At 40.5% G+C, this 26,010-nt stretch overlaps 1 protein-coding gene across 1 annotated transcript in view; it reads left to right on the forward strand.

The window, feature by feature from the left end:
• Positions 1-10,412, forward strand: part of KL (klotho) — a 146,166-nt gene extending 135,754 nt beyond the window's left edge. Inside the window, exons 4-5 of the mRNA XM_077484115.1 lie at positions 1,255-2,371; positions 5,502-10,412. Coding sequence (XP_077340241.1) covers positions 1,255-2,371; positions 5,502-5,839 — 1,455 coding nt within the window. The 3' untranslated portion in view covers positions 5,840-10,412. The remainder of the gene's footprint in view (positions 1-1,254; positions 2,372-5,501) is intronic.
• Positions 10,413-26,010: the final 15,598 nt, after the last annotated feature.

Consider the following 26,010-nt stretch of genomic DNA (forward strand, 5'->3'; position numbering starts at 1 on the left):
CTTCGGGGAGAAGGAGATGAAGGCGTTACTTAGGGCTCATTAGGGTAAGCTGAAAGATTAGTAAATGGTTAAATAGGAGCTAACCTTTTTAAATTTGTCGATTTGTTTAACCACTTCCCGACTGGCGCACTCTGATGTACGTCGGCAGAATGGCACGGGCAGGCATATTGGCGTACAGGTACGCCCAGTTTTAAATGCCACCCTGCCATCCGGTGGCACGCTCGCGTTCTATCTAGCAACAAGTGACGCTGATCTCTGCTCCATGTGATTGGAGCAGAGATCAGTGTTCACTAAAACAAAGCCCAGCCCCCCACAGTTAGTAACACACCCCTAGGAACACTTAACCCCTATACTGCCACCCACTGGTTAACCCCTTCACTGCCAGTGTCATTTACACAGTAATCACTGCATTTGTATAGCAGTGATTGCTGTATAAATGACAATGGTCCCAAAAATGTGTCAAAAATGTCCGATGTGTCCGCCATAATGTTGCAGTCACAATAAAAATTGCTGATCACCGCCATTACTAGTAAAAAAAAAAAAAAAGATTAATAAAAAGGCCATAAAACTATCCCCTATTTTGTAAACGCTATAACTTTTGCGCAAACCAATCAATAATCACTTATTGCGATTTTTTTTACCAAAAAGATCTAGAAGAATATGTATCGGCCTATACTGAGGGAAATTTTTTTATATATATATTTTTGGGGGATATTTATTATAACAAAAAGTAAAAAATAATTGTCGCTCTATTTTTGTTTATTGCGCAAAAAATAAAAAACGCAGAGGTGATCAAATACCACCAAAAGAAAGCTCTATTTGTGGGAAAAAAGGACATCAATTTTGTTTGGGAGCCACGTCGCACGTGGCAGTTAAAGCGACGCAGTGCCAAATCGCAAAAAGTGATCTGGTCTTAAGCCAGCAAAATGGTCCGGTCTGACAGTGGTTAACTGACATCATACGCAGATCTATCCGGTTCATTCGCTGTTCAATCTCACTCTTACTACCCATGAGTACAGCCTAGAGCAGCAGGAAAAAAATGATGAATTTTGACAATACTTTCCAACCATTTCAGCCATTTGCACACAATGCAGACACTCACCTTCCAACACTAGCAATGAGGCATCAGACAGTAAAAGATATATTACATGTTTCAGTGTATGAAAATCTCTAATCTAAAGCAACTGTAGGCAGGATTTTGTCATGAGGATTCACTAAATTTTAACAATGCTTTTTATTTCTCTCTTTTGCTAGATTGACGCAATGCCATCCCAGTTTAATGACCCAAGTGTCTACATATGGGACATGTATAGGACAAAGGGAAATGGTCTCACAAAAGTGGAAGGCCTCAAACTTCCTAAAAGAAAAATCCATTGTGCTGATTATGCATCTATTAGGCTTCAGATATCCATGCTACGCTCAACTCACATCTCCCACTTCTATTTTGCCCTGGAATGGACCTCAGTAGTTTCTAAAGAGAATGTTTCTCAAGTTAACCACACCGTTCTACACTACTACCGTTGTTTCCTCAGTGAACTTGTCCGGGTCAATATTACACCAGTAGTTGCTTTATGGCAGTCTATGGCTGAACACCAAGGAATTCCTTTTGCGTTATATAAAATGGGAGCGTGGGAGAATTTAACCACTGTCCAGGCATTCCTTGAGTATGCCAGACTCTGTTTTAAAGAACTTGGAAAATTTGTAAACATGTGGATAACCATGCATGAGCCCCCCGTGAGAAATCTCACCTCAAGGGCTGGGCACAACCTGCTGAAGGCCCATGCATTGGTGTGGCATTTATATGACCGAGAATTCAGAAAATCACAGAAGGGGATCATTTCAATCGCTCTTCATGCAGACTGGGTAGAACCAGCATCTCTATTTTCTAAGAATGACAACAACACCAGCGAGAGGTTTTTAGAGTTTGAGATTGGTCGACTAGCAGAGCCAATATTTCTCAGTGGGGATTACCCCAAAGTCATGCGTGAATGGTACAGCCGGAGGAACAATCATAATGTCTTCGATTTTCACTTGCCCACTTTTACAAAAGAAGAGAAACATATGATCCGAGGGACGTATGACTTCTTTGCTTTGACTCATTATACAACGGAGCTCGTGCATTGGGAGGTGGAGGACCTAGCGAGATATGACCATGGTCTGGAAGTGCAATTTATTATGGATAGAACCTTTCTGCAGTCAGCACACAATAATGCTGTGGTTCCATGGGGATTGAGAAAAACCTTAAACTGGGTAAAATCCAAATATGGAGATGTTCCAATATATATCCTAGCAAATGGGATTGACGATGGTCACCTAGAAGATAAGTTACGGGTCTACTACATGCAGCACTATATTAATGAGGCCTTAAAAGGTAAAACAAAAAACAGAATTTTCTGTATTGTTTTTCTGTGTGCAAAGTAAAAGTAAATGTAAATGGTTTCCAAGTCATGTTTGCATTACTTGCCAGTGGCTCTCCGCCATTGGCGGAGAGTGCTGATCGGGACTTGGTTGGATGCTGGTTTTGGACAGAGTCAGTCAGACAGACTGACATACAGATGTGTGTACCCAGCTTCATATTGGTACCATTGTTGGTGTCAGTGAGATAAAATAAACCACATTATTTGTATCAGTGTGAGTAAAATATGCATAATTGAGATCAGCAGCAGGAAAATGAGGGGAAGGGAGAATTTTAGATTGGGGGATAAATAGCACCAAAAAGAGAAAGTACAACACATCATACAGAGTGAAGTGATGTGAATGTGAAATGTAAAGCACAGTGCACGGGAAAGAGGAATGTACAGTGCAGTGTACAGAATAAGTCTGTGTGGAATAGGGAATATTCAAGACAACCTTTATATGTCTGATACATACACATTCATGAAACAACGCAGGCACTTTTATACATGCATTTATTAGCATTGAGATACGCTGTGTTAGGCAGCCCATTTTTTGGGGAACGGACTATCAATGCACGTCAATGTACAAAGAATTTGCACCTGTCAAGTTCCATATCATTTTTTTTTTACTAATATATTGTCAGACTCTATTCAGTGAGGACTGTCTGCTGTAGTGCCTCTCCGGATTATTTTTGGCATGTAAAGAGGTACAGCCGTCTGCTCACATAATTTGCAATAAGAACATCTTTTCCATTCTGAAGCTTCCCTCCAACCACTATTATTATATATTTTATATTAACATAGATAACTGCACCACAAAATTTAAAATAAAATCAATAGTAATAATACTGAATGCCCAAAAAATAGTGAGGGCAAATACTGTGCAAACCAGTGAAAGTCTCAGTAATTTGATGGTGTTGAAATAAACAATAAACAATAGTTGCACTATAATATTTTTAGTTCATAAGTGTAGAATAATTCATGTAGTTCATAACAGCATGGACCATATAAATCAGAGGACAATAGCGTGATACCGTACTAATAATGAATTTATTAAAATAGAAATAATACTGACAATGTTTCAAAGATACGAAAACATTAAAACAAAAACGCATTCAAAGAACCCTTCCTCCTTCCTGGACTTGGCTTTTAGCGGACAATCCGTTCGCCTGTGTGCTAGTCCGACGGACGGACTAAAACCAACGCTAGGATAGTTATGAGCTACTGGCTATGAACTTCCTTATTCTGCGTCATCACGTTTGAATCCGTCTGACTTTTGGAGTGATCGTGTATGGCCAAGTCCGTTTGTTTTAAAGTCCAGCAGACCTCAGCTGCAAAGTCTGTCGGATTGTCTGCCAGACATCGAAAATTCCGGTCGTGAGTACGCAGCATTAGTGTGTTCATCCGAGCACTAATACACTGCCCAACAAGAATTCTCTTGCCTTTGTGGCTGTGTGTGGTCATCTAAAGATGAGATTGGGAGTGTTATTTGGATATATATATCTTTTGTGGTCCCAAAGAATCCCTGAGCGCTGCTCAGGACTAAGGATGAGCTTGTGCATGTTCACAACTCCACGTGCCCGAACCCGCCAGGAAGCTGAGAGTGTGCAGTGAAATCACAGGCACTAAGACATTTCCCGATCTGTTTCAGCTGCGGACCGGGAATTGTCTCAGTGCCTATGATTGGGCACGTGGAGTTGTGAACATGCTCAAGCTCATCCTTAGTCCTGAGAAGCACCCGGGATTCGTTGGGGGCCACAAAAGAAATATATATCCAAATTACCAGTGGGGCCTTATTAAAAGGTACAAGGGCTGCACTTGGTCCGCGGGCCAGACTTTGGGCATGCCTGACCTAGGCTTTTTACCAGACAAGAAACAGGAAGCAGGCTGTATAAGGTATTTACTGGCAGAAAAAAAAAATATTTTACTATGCAAAGTTAAAACAACAAGGGCAGAAGATTTAATAGATGGTAAGTTAAAAAAATTACTGAAGTTCAGCTTTAAGGATATATATGTATATATGCATCTACTGCTCAATGTACTGAATCACGTAGGACACAGACACTGTGTCAAAAAATTCACGACACTTGGCATCTATGCTACTTATCCATAAAATGCACAACGCAATGTGAAACTTACATTGTTCCATAGGGTATTCTCTGCGTGTCGCTGCAAAGGGCACTGTTTGATTGGAGGAGAGGCTGGCCACATGACTTTGACAGATCATGTGACCAGGCTCTCCCCCTCACGGATTTATTTCTTCTTTTATTAATTGAAGCAAGTGAACTGGAGGGCAAATTGGCAAAACACTCTGCTATGCTTTATAAGTGTGCCATTTGTTCTTTTAAAAGCAGCAGTATGTTTGCGGAAAGGCCATATTGCTGTTTTGAAAATTGCCACCACAGAGATCTTCCTATTATGCCTTTGTGGTAATTCTGCCACCAGAAAACTGGTCATTAGAAGAGATATAAAGTGTGTGATGAATGTTAAAACCCTTTGTTTTAACAAGGTATTGCTGCATGTTGCATACCTCCCAACTTTTTGAGATGGGAATGAGGGACACCTACTAGCAAAAGTGTGTAGGCATAGCCCCCTGCCATGCCCCCTTAAAGGAGAATTAACCTAAAAAAGAGATCAGTTAAACCCACAAGGGCTTTTTTTTTACCACTACTATTCCTTTATATTGGCTTTTAAAATTTACAATTTAGATTTTCGATGAAAGGCGCTGGGAAATACTTTTTGAAAGATAAAAAGTGCATTTTATATACAACTGTATAGATCAGACCAAAATCAGGGACAAATGAGAAGGAAAGAGGGACAGAGGGACATTGCTCCAAACCAGGGACAGTTGGGAGTTATGCACGTTGCTGTATATTTGTGGATTTGTGATCTTTTACCCACCCCCATCATATCCTGTACTATTGTAACATCTCATTACTAGTACATGAATCTATTGCTATAAAGATATACGGACACATCTATGAACGTTAGGACCCATGAATGCTGTCGTCCTACATTGTGATGGAAGCAACATTTTATGTATATTGTACTACGTGCAGATGAATCAATTCTAATACATGGATATACCATGTTTATCTCTTTCAGCAACTCTAATAGATGGAGTGAATCTCCGTGGCTACTTTGCTTATGCTTTCACCGACAAGATGGACCCTCAGTTTGGCTTGTTCAAATATGTAGCAAATAAGTACGAGGCTAAAGATTCCAAGATCTTATACAGAAAAATCATAGACAATAATGGATTTCCAGGTGTCGAAGCCACTCCTGTCCCCTGTATAGAAGAGATTTTTGAATGTGCAGACTGTAATTTTTTTCAGACTAGAAAATACTTGTTAGCTTTTGTGGCTTTTATATGTTTTATCTTCATAATCACAGTCTTCATGATCACTTATTATTCAAAAAAGGCGAAAAAACGATATAAATAAAGAAGGAAATATCTCAGATTAGAAACGTGAAAGATGAATGAGGACTTTGTGGAAGGCAACGTCATGGGGATTTCTTGTCGTCTTTATCACCGATGGAGCCAACTGTCTTTGGCTCTGCTCTTTACTTCATCAATGCATCCTCGTGGGCGTGTACTTTATGGTTGCCAAAACGGTTAGGAGGAACGGTAATATAGAAGCTTTCCTACCACTACAGCTGGAAATAATAATACCTGTAGATAATGCAGTGCTAAATTTCACTGTATATAACTGTGAAAAATTGTACGCACAGATTGGGACCAATCCTTGGTGCAGAGTTTGCTTTGTAGAGATCTATTTTCTGAAATGCCTTTTAGATGTTTCTTAGATATTTTCTCAGAGTCACAATTAGAATAATTCATATCAAACCCACACTCAGGTACTCAATATAAAGAATCTAGTATTATTTATTGGATATTATGTGTAAGTTAAATACTGTTTCTGTTTGCCGGCTGATTTTAGGCAGAATGACTTTGCATCTCTTGCAATACTCTTTATAATCATTTTATTACCAATATACACAAATGAGCATCTGTATATTATAGAAACTCTTGAATTCCCTTATGCTTGAAACCATTTGCCATATTTATATACAAAGTATTCATATAAACAGCAGTCGGTAATGGATTTGGTGGTTGGAACTATATGGTGTTTTTCAGATACCCACAGACATTAGTTGCCCATCCCATCTGCAGTTTTAGCAGGGCTGTGTAAGATTAGCATGTCTATGGGGAAACAAAAACTGCCCCAAAAATGATGATCATGATGTGCCTTCAATGATGATTGCCGCACCTGTTATATTTACTCTTCTGATTTTGAGAAGTAATGACAGCAAAGGAAGAGTTACAAATCTTTTTATACTGAGATTTAAGTTATAGAGAAATACAAAATGTCCGTGTAGGGCTTCTGTGCTGTTTCATGTCAGAGTTGATCTGATTAAGATATGTTGACAACAAATAAATCAAAAAAGTCATCTTAGGCAATGACTGTAATTCAACAGACCTGATTATGTATTATGTGACATGTCAGGCCTTAGTAAACAATAGAATTACTGGTATTAATGATTATGTGCTAAACTAAAGATGACACATATTGAAGATTTAAATTAACTAAAAACATCAAAGGTATACTGTTATAAGAATGATTGTATGCTATGCAGTACACATTTAAAGTAGAACTGAATATAAAGCTTAACAGGCTATATATGGGTACCTCATCTGTAATTAGTATAGTCAAAGAATAGCGTTAGAAACTTGTGGACTTTACTGCTACCAGAAAAGAACGGTAAAACAAAATTGAATAAAAAGTATATTTATTACAAAAATAGTTTAAAAGACATCCATAAAAACAATAAGTACATAGTTACATAGTAGGTGAGGTCGAAAAAAGACACAAGTCAATCAAGTCCAACCTATGTGTGTGATTATATGTCAGTATTACCTTGTATATCCATGTATGTTGCGTTCGTTCAGATGCTTATATAATAGTTTCATGAAACTATCAATGCCCCCGCTGAGACCACCGCCTGTGGAAAGGAATTCCACATCCTTTATGCTCTTACAGTAAAGAACCCTCTACATGGTTTAAGGTTAAACCTCTTTTCTTCTAATCTTAATCAGTGGCCACGTGTCTTGTCTCCCTTCTGCAAAAAAGATTATTGTGGGGTCACCACCAGTATGGTATTTGTAAATTTTAATCATATCCCCTCTCAAGCGTCTCTTCTCCAGAGAGAATAAATTCAGTGCTCGTAACCTTTCTTCATAACTAATATCCTCCAGACCCTTTATTAGCTTTGTTGCCCTTCTTTGTACTCGCTCCATTTCCAGTACATCCATGAAATGAGTGCTAAGTTGGATAATACAGGCTATACTCTCGGAGCTACAGCAATATCGAATTACTATATACTGCTAGGGGATGACGCGTTTCACAAACACTGCTTCCTCGGGACCTAATTTTCTTAGCAGCAAAGAGCATTGGCCTATCCAAGAAAAAGAAGCACAACATTCAATAACATGTAGATAACAGGCATCAGTTATATCAACATACTGTACCTATCAAGTCCACTTACAAGCACTCCTTAGGTCCCGATTAAAGATGGGGATGGTTAAGGTTAATTACCCTACATAGGAAGAGCAAGATGGTTAAACAGTTAACCTGCCAATAAGCACATGGCCAACATCAGAAAGAAACTGTCAGACAGTCTAGCACTTACTTAGTAATTCCCAGGAAAAATCAACACAAGATAAAAAAACAAGCAACAAATCCGGATAACCAATCCTCCCATAGATAGCACAACCTATAGTACCAAAAATATCCAGATTAGAACAACACACCATCTCAACACAACCAAGTCATATGGGGTGGGTCATAAGAATCCGTATCCATTTCTCCGGATACTAATCATTCAGATACAGAAGGTATATATATCAACAATGGGGCTGACCAACATGAACAACTGTCTGAGGAAGGTGACAAGATATTTGAGCATTTTACTACTCTTTGTAAAACAGCATGTGTAAAACAATGGTTTTAGATGAGGAAATGTATTATAATAACCCGGCCAGACAAAAACTTACTATCAATTATGCGACTATTATGTGCCAGATAGTACATCAAAGCCTAGCCATAGGTTAAACTGCAGCGATAGGTACATTATGTTGATATAGCTGATGATGCTTGTTAGCTAAATGTTATTGATTGTTGTGCTTCTTTTTCTTGGATAGACCAATGCTCTTTGCTGCCAAGACAATGAGGTCCTGAGGAAGCAGTGTTTGTGAAACACGTCAACCTCTAGCAGTATATGGTAATTAGATATTGCTGTAGCTCCGAGAGTATGGCCTGTATTATCCAATTTAGCACTCATTTCATGTTTTTATGAATGTCTTTTAAACCATTTTTGTAATAAAATTACTTTTTACTCAATTTTGTTTTTACCGCCCATTTCTGGTACCAGTAAAGTCCACAAGGTTTTAACTCTATTTGACTAAAGTGGAACTGAACTCAATCAGTAATAGGGAACATCTAGAAATGTTAATTGTGGCTAAGCAGTACCTGAATGGTTTGCATTTTGTCTTGAATTCCTTCAGAAAAATATTAATGACTTCCTGGTATGTAAGTGTGCCTAGGCACGTCTGTGCCAACAGGCAGACATCTATATATCTGCAGCATGAGATTTAAAATGGAGTTCCAGCTTTTTTTTTTTTTTAAACCCCATGTGATGGTCGCATCTAATCATATACATAGCGATATGATTATTTAATGTATATGTTATTTTTCTTACTCAGCTCTCCCCAGGGAGCGTGCTCCCATTTTCAGTGTTGTCATGTAAAACTGACTTGTCTCTTCTTCCGGAATATAACACCGCTGGCTCCCCAGCATGCACCTCCCAATCTCACGCATGCACATATCTTCCAAAGTGTGGCGCACAATCAAACGGAGGAGGATCATTGACTCCTGGGATTAATGAAACTCATATCCCAGGAGTCAATGAGTAGCCGGAAATGACGTACCTCGAGGCGAGGTACAGCAGAAGTGCAGCATTCGCCGTGCAAATAAGATCCTTCGATTACTTGAAAAAATAATGTCCCATGAGAGATTAGAAAGCTATCACGAAAAGCTGTCACGTGTAAAGTTTAACTTGTGGGTGGAACTCCGCTTTAAGGCACTGTTGCTTCCTATTGGTGTTAGCACATCTGGAGGGAGAATTTTCTGAAGTCACTGCTGTGTTGCTCACTGTTTTCATTTCTAGAGCCTCTGACATGAGAAAGAAAAGCCAAGCGCCTCTGCCAAGATGGCGGCCTGTACACAAACAGTGCAGAGCAAGGAAAGATCAGCTGTAGAGAGACCACAGGCAATACTGGTGACCAGTCCTTTTTACCTCTACTTGGCTTTTGTTGGATGCAGCTTCCGGGGTTGAGTTCCCTTTATGTGTACATTGTTTGGCAGGACGGAAGCTGCAATAAAGGAACTCAAGCACACAAATGTCACTAACAGAGTTCCTATAATATGTAAGAAATGATTTAACATTTACTAAAAACTGGAATATTTGTTTTGGCTGGACAGAACCTTTAACCTAAATCAACCTTAAAAATGAACTAAAGTATCATTTTTGTTTTCCTTTTAAAAAAACAAACATGTCATACTTACCTGCTCTGTGTAGTGGTTTTGCACAGAGCAGCACAGATCCTCCTTTTCTCTGGTCCCTCACAACCTGCAGGGTGATTGCAATACAGGATTTCATTTTTGCCTACCAAGGGTGGCATTGGGCATACTGCCCTAATATTATTGTAGGCAAAGACATTCCTATGTTACAGGCAAAGTTTTAAAATTCCTACCACAAAAGCCTTCAATATCACCACTTCTTGGTTAAAAGCTATTTTTATTTGTAGGCTGCTTCTTTCTAGAAATTCACCTGGATGGCATCATAAAAATAAAAAAGTTTATTCAAACACAGACAACTAAGACAATCCCACTGGAAAAAAAAATGATTGTAAAGCTTAAAGTTGTTGTTTTTTCAATAATAAACATGTCATACCTACCTGCGTTTTGCAATTGTTTTACAAGGAGTGGCGCTATCTTCTCCTCCTCTTCTCTATCTACCCCATTGCAAACCCCTTGCTACAGGGGCAGATGTACCAGCTTGATCTCAAGCCCAGCTGTGTGCGTCCACAGACACACATAGCGCAGCTCGACCCTGGCCCCTGCTCCCTCCTCATAGGATTTGACTAGCACTAGCATTTGACTAGTGGCTCCCGCTGCTGCCTCCATGTCCTGTGAGGAGAGAGCGGGGAGGAGAACTGCTGTAGACGGGCACAGTGCTGGTTTGAGATTGGGCTCAGGTAAATGTTTAAGGGGGCTGTGGGAAACAACATTTGAAAGTTTTTTTTTACCTTTCTAATCACTTTAAACGCAATATTTCAGTAAAGGGTTGACTTAAACAAGCCATAGATGATTGAAGGAACCGGTCGAGATTCAAATCATGTATGGCTAAATGTACCCAAGTTGATCGATTGATCAAATTCGGTACAACCAGCCTGCCGGATTTTACATGTGATTATTGCAAGCAGCTGTTAAAGCTGCTAGCAATAATAACTGGCTATCCCCCGAGAGAAGACAATTGCTTGACAGGAGGGATTCCCCTGTCAACACTGTCTGTGTTGATAGAGGAATCGATCACTTGTTTTTCCTGCATCCCTTGGTTGCAGGAAATAAATTTGCTCTGTCTACGGCCTGCCTTAATACCACTCAAAATCCACCACTAAACTATTACAGCTCATTTACTAATTTAAAAAAGTTGTTTGTTGCTTTCCTTTTAACCAGGGCAACTATTTGACTGTCTGGGTAAAGTACCTGCTTTAGTAAATAGGGCTTTTCCTGGCTAACACCTCTGTTAATACAGCAGTACAGTACACGTTTATGCAATGCTTTACTTTCACATCAGTTCCTGTCCTCAAGAAAGTTACAATCTAAGGACCCTGCCTCACATGAGTACAGATGTTAGCAGGTCCCTAGCCAGGAGCCTAACATTTTAGCCCATGCAGATTGTTATGTCCACCAACTCGTGTATGGATGGTGGGTTAAAAACCCTACACTACTCTATCCTCCTGGTCCTCCAAAGCACCAACCCATAAGTGGCTAGCGGTGCTCACATTGCAAGTCCCTGCTTTTTCTGTGGTTTCAGGTCAAGGCTAATACAGTCCAGACGAACATTGGGGCCCATGTCACATGGGGGTCCATAAGGGGGGTCTTTTCTTCACCATCAGGAGATTGGCTTTTTTCCCTTCTCAACCTAACCTGTTTTATACTTTGTACTTCGTACCCATGACCCTTTTCACCAGCACCACTATAGTGTTTGATGAATTACACCTGTTCAGCGGCCTGCAGCCTAAATGTTTACTAGCCTATCTTACATACTTCTATCCAGGTGTTAGGCATCCTCTTGAATAATCACTCCAGCCATAAGCAAACTATAATATCTGTATACTTCTATATCAATTCCCCCTTTAGAGCCGCTTAGATGAACTGATTCTGTCTACTACAGTGCAGAGGCAGCCATGTATACAGCAACAGTTCATTCATTCTGACTCTGATCAATCTAGTTTGTCTTTTTCTGTATTTTATTGCTCAAAGGAACTGGGGAAGGGATTTTGGGTGGTGTGGAATACTCCAAAACGCTTGGAAACTGTTTCTTTTCAGTCACAGCTGGGCACCATGACATATTTGGTAAGTCAGATGCAGCAAGACTGGAGCGATCTTTAGGTTCAAGGCTGGGGACCATTAAGTATCTTACAGAACAGATAAGCTAGACTGGGACAGTATATAGGTTCACGACTGGGGACCATGAAGTGGCTTACAGAACAGATATGAGGCTCTACTCACGGAACCCTTGAACATAGGTGCAGTCTCTGGCAGATAGCTCAGCACGCAGTTCCAGGGGTGCAAGGGGTGAGCAACTCCCTCTTCCTTTCAGCTTAGTGATGCATCCCCTTAGGGAAGGAGAAAAGACCTCCTCAAGGCTCCAAAATATTTAACAGCTCTACCACCAGCTGGGCATACCGCCACAAGGATTGGCTCAGACCTGCTCAATATTCAGACTGGGCCTTTAAATTTTGCCTCCCTAAACTCTAGAAATTTCTTCTAGGGCAGGAGGGAGCAAATAAACTCCCAGCCAGTGCAGCCCTGAGCAGACCAAAATAAGCAATCACTGATCCTCTGGTTGCAGCAGGAGACAAAAACTAACTTTATCTAACAGCCTAACTATGAGAGTGCTACACTTCCAAACATTGTCAAGATGAATAAGGCACTTCAGCCTTCTGCTACATTCCCCCTGTCCAAGGTACACAACAACTCATTTGCCTCATAGGCTCCACCACCTTTAAATCAAGGATCCTGCCAGAGGCTCAGGGACAACAGGTCAATTCCAGTAAAGGAGGGGCCCTTAGTCAGGAAATGTTAACCCTCTCTTATTATGACCATTGTAGTCAGGAGAAGTATATAGCCTCTAGAACCATTAGTTCAGTAAGAAGGGGAAAGAGGGTGAACCATCATCCAATACATGAGAAATAGAAAAATAAGGAGGTTGGTCCCCAACCAAACCCCCAAAGCAAGGGAGAAGTGGACTATCGCGGTACAAGTTAAGTCAGCATAAATTAAAATTGTATGATTAAAAAAATAATGTTTATTAATATAAAATGAATATAAAACAACATATTGTCAGATACATATTAAAATGCATGGTAACAATCCATGTATATCACTAGTATAATGGTCCCCAAAGGGGGGGGGATCAAATTGGTCTGAATGCCACTTCGTCAGGAGATTATCTGCAATTTGATTGACAGGTGATCAATATCAAAACATTTTACAAAATACACAAAATGTATTAGGTTAGCAACAAAGAAAATATATGTACATAGGGGGAAAAAACGAGCAATGCTGTTTACCCGTACCTCAGGTCCAAACAGTTCAAAATGCACCACAGGAGGTTCCCCCCGTGGCAGCTACGGGGGACGTGCAAACAATGGACTTGTATCTGAATAAGTAGGGATAAGACAAATTAGGTGGATAAGCTACACACATAGAAAGACAGTAGTTGCAGGGAGGGTGTGAAAAGACATGGTAGGCAAAGAAAAGGGAGGGAAGTGGGGGAAAGAAAAGCCAATTAGCCTACTGGCATGCCTTTGGAGTGGTCGAATAACTGGAGTACCCGGTGCAAACCCATAAAAGCTCCATGCAGCTTGTGCTGATTGGGAATTGAACTGTGGACCCTGTTTTTTTTAAAGGCAGAAGTGCTAACCCCTAAGCTACTGTGCTATCCATCACCTTTGTCTGCTTTTGTATAATGTGTATCATCACTTTTGTCCTTTGCTTAAAGCCATTTCCACCATATCTTGGCACTCACTTTACATTTCCAGTGTGGTGTCATTTGGGGGCTGGCTTGTTCAGTAACTGACAAATTTTACATTATTATACTGAAATTCAGTTTATACACATGCCATGTTTGTTGTATTCAATTTGCTTTTAACCACAAATATTTCCTGGTTTTGTAATATACAAAATGTAACACTTATTCATACAACACAATATGACTAAGCTCTATTGGCTGAACCACATTATACATTGTGGGAAGGGACAACATCTTGTGATTCCCTGTGGAATAAAGCAGCGAGTTTTGTGACATCATCAGAGTGCCGCGGTCCATTTTACAAATGTTTCCTGGTTTTGCAAATTAGAACTGGCTGCTCTGTCTTCCTATGGTCAGTGCCTCTATAATGGCAACAGCCCAAGTGGCTTTCACAGGGCCAATATCCCTCGCAGCTCTTCTGTCCTGAGCTTCTGCCTTTGCAGAAGAGGAGAGGCCACTAGCAGTACACATGCTGGCCGGACCATTATAATTATGGTATGTACTTTATATGGGTTTTTAAGCATCACTATGCAAAAACCTTATTCCTGAATGTTTCAGTTAGATTTATGTGCACAAAATATTACATATATTATAAAATATAGATGTATATATATGAGATTTTTAAATGTTTGAAATTTTATTTATATGTATCAGTAAAATAAAGGTTTATGAATGCTGTGTATACAGACTTTTTTTTTTAATTATTTGATGCATGTTCTCTCTGTGCCTGCCTGGGTTTCCTCCGGGTGCTCTGGTTTTCTACAACACTCCAAAGACATGCTGGTAGGCATGGACGGAGGGTTGTGAGTACTGCTGACACCACAATACCTGACACTGTACACTCAACTGCATTGTGAACAGGTGGAGAGGTACCTAATTGACTTGGGACCATCCCTATACATGCAAGCAGTGGTATTCATCAGGTGGTAGTCCCCCCAGTACTCCTATAAGCCTATCACTAGGATTTACCATATGCCTTTCCATACAGTACTGCATATTCTGTTGATTGCTGTTGATTTCTACACATGGACTAGTTACTCCCAACATCTGCCTGTTTATTAGCTCCATACGATTCATTCTTCAGAGTGGACTAGTAGCGTTTGCTACACCCACTTGATACCACAGTAATATTTATTTTGGAGTTTATCCCCAGGGATATTTATGGATGTACAACTGCACCAATCCTCTGATTGTTGGAGGGTCATGAATCACTGTTGTTTGCTTTTAGCGGTTAAGGCGGGTGGGTGTCTGGCATTGGTGGGTCTTACCACACTGTAGTGAGGTGCCCCATTCGCCCACCGTGGCTTTAAGGTGTGACACCATCTACAGTAGGGCCAACCTGCTCCCGTTGAGGTGATTGATAAGGCATAGGGGGTCTTTCATTAGAGAGGGTAGGCTCAGCTTCCTTGTGAGGTTGCATCCCCCACCCTGCTCACCCACACTTGGTGTGGGGGTGTTTCTTATAGGGTTGGTTTTGGGGAGGGTGGTACATGGGAGGTCATATGTTGGGTGGGGAAGTGGTATAGTGTTTTAGAAAGGGTAGCCCGGTGCCTCCAAGCTGATCATCTAATGTTTTTATTGAATACATTTTGATAGGTTACTCTGCATGGGAATGGATAATGTAATTTGTTGTTGTTTTTGTGTCCTTTGTCTATACTCAATTTTGTTTACTCCCTCCTAGCATCACTAGGTAAGTCCTCCATATATAATTATTTTAGCAGGATTCCTATATTCCTCTTTGTTTGGACACAATTCTGATTAGTCTTCAGACTCATTAACCAGTCTAGGGGTATGTTTTTAATGCTTTAATGAGAACTTAAACTTGGATAGTTAGTGAGTAATTGTAAGGTACTCCAGTAACAATTAGTAACGGTTTGAGGACACTGAACTTTCTTCTTTAGAACTATGAGCCCAGTCCTTGCACAAGTAAATGAAGGACTGAGCTTTGTAGCAGCAACCTGAGGAAATGAATCTTCCTTTTGGAAATCTGAGCAATTCCTTTAATTAGGAATTAAATAGACTGAGCTCTTTAGGACACCAGACACAATGTCCCCTTTAAACTTGCTGACTCTAGCATAAGAGGGATGGCAACAGTATGCAGTCTCTAAGATTTCTCTCACCAGTCTGTACTCACTAATGTCTTTGGATAATTGGTTGCCTCCTTCCAATACCTAACAGACACATTCACCCCATGATACCAGACTGACCAACAAGGGTTTATCCACCAAGTACTAAGTCATGTTTTGCTTGGGGATCAAATATTTATGCTACTGAACTGCAACTCAATTTATAACATTTGTATCATGTATTTTTTCTGGATTTTTGGTTGATATTCTCCCTCTATCATTTAAAATACACCTATAATTCACCTTAGGAAAATTTTTATGCAATTTTTCTTTTTTAGAGTGGCCCTCCACTTTAAAATGTGTAGGTTTTAACAGATTGGAACACATTGACACAACTAAATACACATACTGTATGCAAATGTAAAAGAGAGCTCACCGTCTCCATCTTGTGGGTACATTGGATAAAGTCATGCAGATATTTAGTTCACTTTGTTTAAAAGTTATAAATATTCATTTTTGTCCATTCTCTAATCATGAAAACTGCTGAAAAAATACCAATACACTCTACTAATTTTCTATAATAATAATACAGTTAACAGAAATTAGTCTGCTATAATATACCTGTAAAAAATAATCTGTGGTGGAAAATCAGAAAATATACTTACCTCGGACAGACAATGAGATTATCAGGCGAATGACCGTCCATTTTTTTACATGCTAGTCTCTATATCAAAAATGAAGAGGTTACTAAAGTTCAGAAAATTTTCATATGACAGAATAAAAATGCAGAAGTGATGTAATGTATGTATTGTATTTTTGGACAAAGACTGTACTGATTTAAATGAAAATAGTAGGATCTGGTATCGTACAAGAAAACATTTTGTGTTTGTCCTTTCGGATAATATAGTATGAATGTTGTGAATGCCTCTCAAAAGCTGTGTACTAACCATCAGATTACGATTGATTTGAAAGGCATATTTTGCATCCGATTTTCTGATCATGCGTACGGGCCTTTACACTTTACACTTAGCTTTCACCCGTGACACTTAAGTGAGGGTGACCTTTTCTGTGAGATTTATGGAAAGCTGAGTATCCCAAATCTCAGGATAAGATGCTACAAAAAAGTATAGAAGCTTCTTCTTGTCAGATTTGTGATCATTTTTACAAGGATCTTGCCACAAGCATTGTCTTTCTTGCCTGAGCACCTAGGGCAAAAGTCAGGTGTCAGATTGGCATATTTTATTAATTTTGCTTAATCCAGATGTTGGGCGAACAGTGAAGAAAGAAGCTTCATCTGGTGAAAGCATGTATGCGATTGTAGCCAGCAAAGGGTTTTTTCTTAAGGGTTTTGTCATCTTCCAATGGCAAACAGGTTGCTGAAAAACAGAGAATGCTTATCAAACTGTTCATTCACCACCTTATACAAATGCCTCTTTTATAACAGGATTTGGTTCCTCCCCCCCAAAACTATTTTTGTCTTTTTTCTTCTTCTTTATTCTCACCTGATGATCTGGTCAGTAACACACTTTATGTCTTCGGGGTGATTTAATTGTGGATGGAGGAGCAGCCAAGCCACCCTTGGACAACAGCAATGCCAGTCTGGGGAGAGGGTAGTGTTAAATTTACTAACCTAGCATATTTAGATGAACTTTACTAACAAGTTAAAGTCAAACTCCAGCTAACATTTTTTAAGCAGTTACAGCAACAGTTTTTTTCCTCTTGGAATAGGAGTTTTACTTTGTTAGATGTGTTGTTTACAAGTTAAAAACTTTTTTTTTTTTTAAATAGAAAATGACTTAGAACCCCCAAACATTATGCTTTTTTTCTAACACCCTAGAGAATAAAATGGTGGTCGTTGCAACACTTTCTGTCACACCGTATTTGCTCAGCGGTCTTACAAGCGCACTTTTTTTGGGAGAAAATACACTTTATTGAATTAATAATAAGACAACAGTAAAGTTAGCCCAATTTTTTTTATATTGTGAAAGATAATGTTATGTGCAGAGTAAATAAGTGATAAGCAACATGTCATGTTTCAAAATTGTGCCCGCTCGTGGAATGGTGACAAACTTTTACCCTTAAAAATCTCCATAGGTGACGTTTAAAAAATTCTATAGGTTGCATGTTTTGAGTTGCAGAGGAGGTCTAGCGCTAGAATTATTGCTCTAGCTCTACCGATCATGGTGATACCTCACATGTGTAGTTTGACCACCGTTTTCATATGCGGGCGCTACTCACGTATGCGTTCACTTCTGCACGTGAACTCAGTGGGATGGGACGCATTTAAAAAAATAATAATTATTTTACCTTTTATTTTTTATTTTTACACAAAAAATGGTGTCGCTTTTATTCCTATTACAAAGAATGTAAAAAAGCATGACAGGACCTCTTAAATATGAGATTTGGGGTCAAAAAGACCTCAGATCTCATATTTACGCTAAAATGCAAAAAAAAATTAAAAAAATAATTTGTCATTTAAAATAACGATTTTAAAAAATGCCCCTTTATGAGCTATGGGCGGAAGTGATGTTTTGATGTCGCTTCTGTTCTGCAATGTCATGGAGAAGGGTGGAGGCCATCTTCCCTTCACTCATCTCCATGCACAGCCACTGAGAGGACCGGATCGCCTCCGCCACTGCTGATGGTTCCGATAAGCAGAGACCACTTTTATCTTGTAGCGGACCGCCAGCCAAACACGAGGATACCGGAGGTTATGATATCCGTCCTCAAAGTGAGGACGTATAACGGCGTTCGGCAGTCCGGAGGTGGTTAAAAATTTAAAAAAAGGTGATCATTGTAAGCACCCTTATCAATGTTAGATGGCTTGTCTCAGCCTTTCTTACTGGCACTTTTGCTGGACAGCCTGGTCTGTTAAAGGAGATGGAAAAAACAAAACAGATTTACTGGCTGGATCAGCAGGTGAAACTAAAAGGAAAAAAACAACATAAAAACTAAAACGAATGCAGCCAGTATGTCTAAAGCCGGCAATAGATCGTTTGATTTTTGGCCAGTTTAGCAGGGAGCGGCCAAGATTCAAATCATGTATGGGCAGGCTAAATTTACCTAACTTGATTGATCAATCAACTTGGGTACAACCAGCCTGTCACATTTTATGTATGATTATTGCTAGCGGCTATTATAGCCACTAGAAGTAATCACTGTGTTCTCCTGGTGGGTATGGCTCCCGTTCCAGGAGGCAGGGAGGGATTCTCCCATCAACACAGCCAGGTTGCAGGAAAGATAATTGAAGAAGATCTATGGTCGACCTAAGGGTTGGTAATGCTGCACTATCATATATTTTTGTTTGTTCTAATGCCCCGTACACACAGTTGGAATTTGCAGACAGAAAAAGTCAGACGGGAGCTTTTTATCGTATATTCTGACCGTGTGTATGCCCCATCGGACTTTTTACGTTGAAAATTCTGACGGACTTAGAAAGAGAACATCCTCTATATTTTTCCGATGGAACCAATTCCTATTGGGAAAATCGCTCATCTGTATGCTGTTCTGACGTACCAAAAATGACTCATGCACTGAAGTAAGTACGAGATGGAAGCTATTGGCTACTGGGTATTAAACTTCCTTTTTCTAGTCCCGTCGTATGTGTTGTACGTCACCGCGTTCTTGACGGTTGGATTTTAGTGTGACCGTGTGTACGTAAGACAGCTTGAGCTTGAGTCGGAAAAACCTTCAGTGTTTATTCCTCTGGGAAAACCGGTCATGACATTAGTTTTAATACCGCTTTATGTTCTTGGCCAGTTTGTGAATTTAGAAGATACGATGAGGTCCCAAAATGTTAGGGTTTAATAAACCTTAAGTGCAGGCTCCATGATTTTAATATCTGTAGTGTACAAATTCTTTTTCTTTTCATCAATCATCTTACAAATTCTGTTTTTATTTGCTCGTTGTTGTACATGGTTTATTGTATTTCTGCTCCTCACGTTGCGACTATGATTGACCCCAAAGCTGGTATTGTGTCTCCGTCCCATGTGCGCTTGCCCATAACACAGCCTGTGATTAAGCTGCAGCCGCCTTGACGTACACTCAGCCACAGCAATATCAATGTAGATAAATCTATGCAGGGCCTTGACAAGGTGTGGGCAGGAGGGGCAGCCGCCCTGGGTGCTGCAGTAGGAGGGTAACCCTTCCTGCAACCAAGCTCTAGAACAGTGGTTTATAAACTGGGGTAGGCTGTAGCTTTATGTCTGTTTTGACAGCTGTAAAAATCAAGAAAATGGCCACAAATGTGCAGTGCACACTCAATGCCAACTATGGATAGCTGGTGCAAGGGGGCAATGAATGGGCACAAGGCAGTACACCCATTCTACAGCATGCACTAGGAGTGGGGGATAGGGCTCAGTTCTGCATCCTTGCCAAGGGTGTTGAACAAACCTTTCCCAGTACTGAATCAATGCTTCAAATTATTGTTTTATAGGCAGTAATAAGAAGATAAATCCAATAGTGGATAGTATCTATGTCAAGTGAAAAGAAGCAGGTGTCTGATTTTCTGCCAAGCAATAAAATTTTCCCATATATTGCCATGATGTAATTTTTGTTTATTACTAATAATTACATTTAAAACATTGTTTCCATTTAGTTATATGTATTCTACCTATGTTCTTTTCTCTCTCTAAAGAATGTCATAGGACTTCATTACAATTCATTACAGGATATGTGGAAAGGTGTAGTATTTTGGTTCTGGTCAGAAAAAAAACAAGACTTAAAAATATACTAAAGGCTTTACATGAACAAAGCAACGACACTGCACACCATCTAACAGTGATGGGACAAGATCATCTAGAGCCAAGGCCAACATGGCAAACTGCGCCAAGCCCAACCAAGCACAACCAAGATGTATGAGCACAAAAAACTCCGAGCATACATAGCACTAATCTGCATGCTTACCCCCTAAGCATATATTACCCCTCCTCCCAGTACAAATCCACCCCCTGCTGCAATCCCCCCTCAGCACAAATCTCTGCACTCCCATACCCCAAATCCCCCCAGCTCAAATGTCCCCCTCCCAAAAAAAAAATTCACCCCTCCTAACGCAAGTCCTCTACTCATAAAATTTCCCCTCCCAATACACATCCCCCCACTTCAAATACCCCCCTGCCAGCACAAATTTCCCCCTAATACCCCTACTCACACAAATCTTCTTCCCCCCGCCCCCCTACATAAACCCCCCTAAACAAACCCCCCTAAATCCTCACTCTTAGCACCCTTCCTCCCCCCAAATTTTCCCTCCTACAATAATAGTTACCCCCTGTTGCCTCCCAAATTCCCCCTTCCAACACAAATCCCCTCCCCCCATCTCCTTGTGGCGCCCCCTTCCCCCCACCTCACATGATAACACAGTGCCTGGGGCAGCTGTCCCTCCTACCCACCCCTTGTCCGACCCTGCCATCTAACATGGCACTGCCTCAAATCTGATGTGTCAGTACAGTTTAGTACAGTGTATATTCAAATGTTAAAATGGGACATTGTTACATCTGACCGCTAGACAGAGAAACTCAGCTAATTATGAATTAATCCCAGTCTATTGTCCAGCACAACTCAGATGTTTTCCTTGCATGTCTCCGTATCAAACCTTAAAAATAAGATCGTCAGAAAATTATATTGCTCTCTTCTCAAATCTTGTGGATATCAAGGAAGAGTTTATAAAATGAGCTATAGAATTAGATGGATATTCCAACAAGATATTTATAGAAGTAAGAAGCTGTGGGGGCAGGAATGAACTGCTAACAGTATTTATTTTAATTTTAAATAAAACAGTTGTGCATGTGTACCCAGTGGTAAATTACTTTATGAGTGGATGGGGCAGCCACCAGTGCCCAAATGTCCCAGGGGCCCATGCCCACCTCACCATATCAGTGTTAAAGTGGTTGTAAACCCTTACAACACACTTTGACCTACATGTAAGCCTAGATTAAGGCTTACCTGTAGGTCTAAGAAATATCTCCTAAACCTACACGGTTTAGGAGATATTTACTGAAAGACAGGCAGTGCTATCTACAGGTGCACTGAGCGCGCCGCAGTCAACGGTGGTATGCCGCAAATGGTGGCTCCCGTGCGCATGCGCGGGAGTGACGTCATCGCGGCTTCGATGAATGACAGCACCGGAGCAGCAAGACCCACCAAGAAGATGGAGGCTCCGGACTACAGGGGACAGCGGTAATTTCGCTGGCTCCTGTGTCAGGTAAGTGACACATAATGGACTACTATGCAATGCATAGTAGTCCATTATTCTTTACCTTTGCAGGGAATCAAAGAGGAAGTAAACCCATCAGGGTTTACTTCCTCTTTAAGCTAAAAGTCAGGTTACCTATGGCTCTCTGCAGGAGTGGTACTGTATCAACTACACATCTATGTTCCTGCAGTAGAATTACACAAATACCCATAGCTCTATTCAAGCCGGCTATGTCATACAATGTGCGCCCAACCACTGGGTACTTGTTCTGCACACACATGGAACAGCATGCAAGAGCCAATAACCTGCAACTTAGAACTACACAATGATAATACAAAGAACAGATCATCCCAATGCTGGTATTGCTTTTCTGAAAAGCCTAAGTCCAGCTAAAAAATGTTTTTATTTTCCTGGATGAAGTGGGGACATCTTAGGAATTCTTTAGGACCTATTGTTGCCTGGTTTGCTGACGGGAATCAATAGATATCTCTCCAATAGGGACAGAACCATCATTAAAAACAAAAAACAAAACTTTTCATGAAACTATTTAAATTGATGATTTTCGGAATTATCTCCGGACGACGGAGCCCTGCTTTCACCAACTCTTGGCATTGTTGACCCCCTATATCAAGAAGCAGGACACATGCATGAGGCGTTTATTTTATTTTTTGGTTGAATAATAATGATTTGATTTGGTATATTTTCTACATTTTTGGATGCATAGAATGCACTTTTTAGTTAAGTTCTGTTAGCAGATAACATGTCTAATTGTATTTGTTTTCTTTTTTTTAATACACAAAAAATAAAAAAGGGTAGAATAATACTTGACTATGTGTTTTACTTAAAATGCCAGTTTGGGAGTAGGCAATTACATTTAAAAAAAATACAATGTAAAATTGATAAGGGACACCAACATAGTTGTATCTTTGATCTTAAAAACTACAGGATATTGGCAATGGTTACATAGTTAGCAAGGTTGAATAAAGACATCAGTCCATCCTGAGTGAGTGTCTACAATTGTCCCTATCCCTGTACATTGCACACTCACATTGGTCCCTACCCTCAAGAAGCCCATAATCCAAGGTCCCCATTCATATACTAGGGCTGATTTTGGACAGACAATTAACCCACCTGCATGTCTTTGGATTGTGGGAGGAAACCAGAGTACCTGGAGAAAACACACACACACAGGCAGAACATGCAAACTCCAGGCAGGTAATGCCATGGTTGGGATTTGAACCAGTGACCTTACTTACTGCTAGGTGAGAGTGCTAACCACTGTGCCACCCAACCACTACACCACTGTGCCGCCCAACCACTACACCACTGTGCCGCCCATGGTGTTGTGGTAACTTGCCCAAATAAAAAATAAAAAAGCGTAATAATATTATTCTTGATATCACTAGAAAAAAATCCTTTGAAAATTTGTTTGCAACAACTCCATCACTATCACCAGCAAAGTAGCTTCATTATTATCCCATTAACTAAGAAGAGAATTGTGAGCTGCATTTCGAGATTTCATAACTTGCCACGTCGCGAATGTTAATTCTCCATTATGCGAGTGTATACGAGGCTTTAGTCCGTAGGATTCAATGTTGACTTGGCCCATCCTTTGCAGCTATAACAGCTTCAACTCTTCTGGGAAGGTTGTCCACAAGGTTTAGGAGTGTCTATGGGAAGGTTTGACCATTCTTCCAGAAGCGCATTTGTGAGGTCAGGCACTGATTTTGGATGAGAAGGCCTGACTCGTAGTCTCCACTCTAATTCATCCCAAAGGTGTTCTGTCGGGTTGAGGTCTGGACACTGTGCAGGCCAGTCAAGTTCGTCCACCCCAAACTCACTCATCCATGTCTTTATTGACCTTGCTTTGTGCACTGGTCAGAATCATTTGGTGGAGGGGGGATTATGGTGTGGGTTTTTTTTTCAGGGGTTTGGGCTTGGCCCCTGAGTTCCAGTGAAGGGAACTCTTAAGGCGTAAGCATACCAAGACATTTTGGAGAATTTCATGCTTCCAACTTTGTGGGGACAATTTGGGAATGGCCCCTTCCTGATCCAACATGACTGCACAGCAGTGCACAAAGCAAGGTCCATAAAGACATGGTCGAGTGAGTTTGGGGTGGCTGTAAAGAGCAGAAAAACCATGTGATTTGATGAAAGTTGGCTGAAAAAGTCCTGCCGTGTGTATGCAATACAAGTTCATGGCCGACGCCCTTTGAATAAAAATCCACGGGAAAGTTTGTACAAAGTCCGATCGTGTGTATGAGGCTTAAGATTTTAAGGCACCGCAAAAAAAATCCCATTTTATTTTTTGTGGTGCCATAAAGGTCCATGAATGTTTCTTTCTTCGCTGGTCCTGCAGCCACAAGTACTAATCCTAACAGCAGCTATAAGTACTACTACCAACTGCAAGAACAAGTATTACTACCAGCTGTAGCTACAAGTAATACTACCAACCGAACCACTCTCCTGTCCTCCTGAATATTGTCTTATGCCCTGTACACACGATCGGATTTTCTGACAACAAATGTTGGATGTGAGCTTGTTGGCTGAAAGTCCGACCATGTGTATGCTCCATCAAACATTTGTTGTTGGACTTTCTGCCAACAAATGTTGGCTAGCAGGTTCTCAAATTTTCCACCAACAAAACGTTGTTGTTGGAATTTCCGATTGTGTGTACACAAGTCCGTCGCACAAAAGCTCACGCATGCTCGGAATCAAGCAGAAGGAGCCGCACTGGCTATTGAACTTCCTTTTTCTTGGCTTGTCGTACATCTTGTACGTCACCATGTTTGTAACTGTTGGCCATTTGTGTGACCGTGTGTATACAAGACAAGTTGGACCCAACAACCTTCAAACAAAAATCCACGGTTTTGTTGTCGGAAAGTCTGATTCTGTGTATGGGGCATTCTGCTCAAAGGATAAGCAATGCTAGCAGAGTTTGTCACTTTGTCACCCTTATTATCTTATCTGCTATCTAGTTATTAAGGATACATTTGGAATCAGTACTTGAGCATATAATCGAAATTTAAGAAATAGTCATAACACTTAAATATGTCTGTTTATCTGCCACTCACACATTGTAGTGTATATAGTATAATGCCCCGTACACACGATTGGACATTCCGATAACGAAATCCATGGATTTTTTCCGAAGGATGTTGCCTCAAACTTGTCTTGCATACACATGGTCACACAAAGTTGGTTGGAAACTGCGAATGTCAAGAATGCGGCGACGTACGATGAGCCGAGAAAAATGAAGTTCAATAGCCAGTGCGGCTCTTCTGCTTGATTCTGAGCATGCGTGGAACTTTGTGCATCGGAATTATGTACACACGAAATTTGAGAACCAGATCTCAAATTTTGTGCGATGGAAATTCCAATGGAAAATGTCTGATGGAGCCTACACACGGTCAGAATTTCCAACAAAAATCACCCATTGAACATTTTCCATCGGAAAATCCAACCGTGTGTACGGGGCATAACTCTATTGTATCCTGTGCATGGTGCTGGCACAGGGTGCAGGTTTTCAGATCTCAAATGATCTCAGATGATCTCAAAACACGCAGCAGGCAATCCACATCTAACTGTGTGTACGTTCCATCGGACAAACTTTTCGATTTTCATCAGACTTTTGTTGGCTGTGCGAACGGACAACATTTTTGACAACATAAGTCCGATTGTGTGTACACAAAAGCATCGGACTTTTGTACAAAGTACAAACACGCATGCTCAGAACCAATGCAAAAGATCAGACAATACAGAAGTTGACCAAAGGTGGCTCTGGAGTAATTGAACGTCCTCTTTTGAAGTGGCGCCAGTACTTTGAAGGTCACTACGTTCGTGTTTGTTGCCTAAAAAGTCTGATCGTGTGTACGCAGTACAAACTTACGGCCAACGCCCTTTGTACAAAAGTCCACGGGAAAGTTTGTACAAAGTCCGATCGTGTGTATGAGGCTCATGACAGAGTCCGTTTTTA

This window comes from Lithobates pipiens, unplaced genomic scaffold, assembly GCF_037356315.1.
Source record: "Lithobates pipiens isolate NorthernLeopardFrog02 unplaced genomic scaffold, aLitPip1_a1.2 Scaffold_16, whole genome shotgun sequence".
Lineage (NCBI taxonomy): Eukaryota > Metazoa > Chordata > Amphibia > Anura > Ranidae > Lithobates > Lithobates pipiens.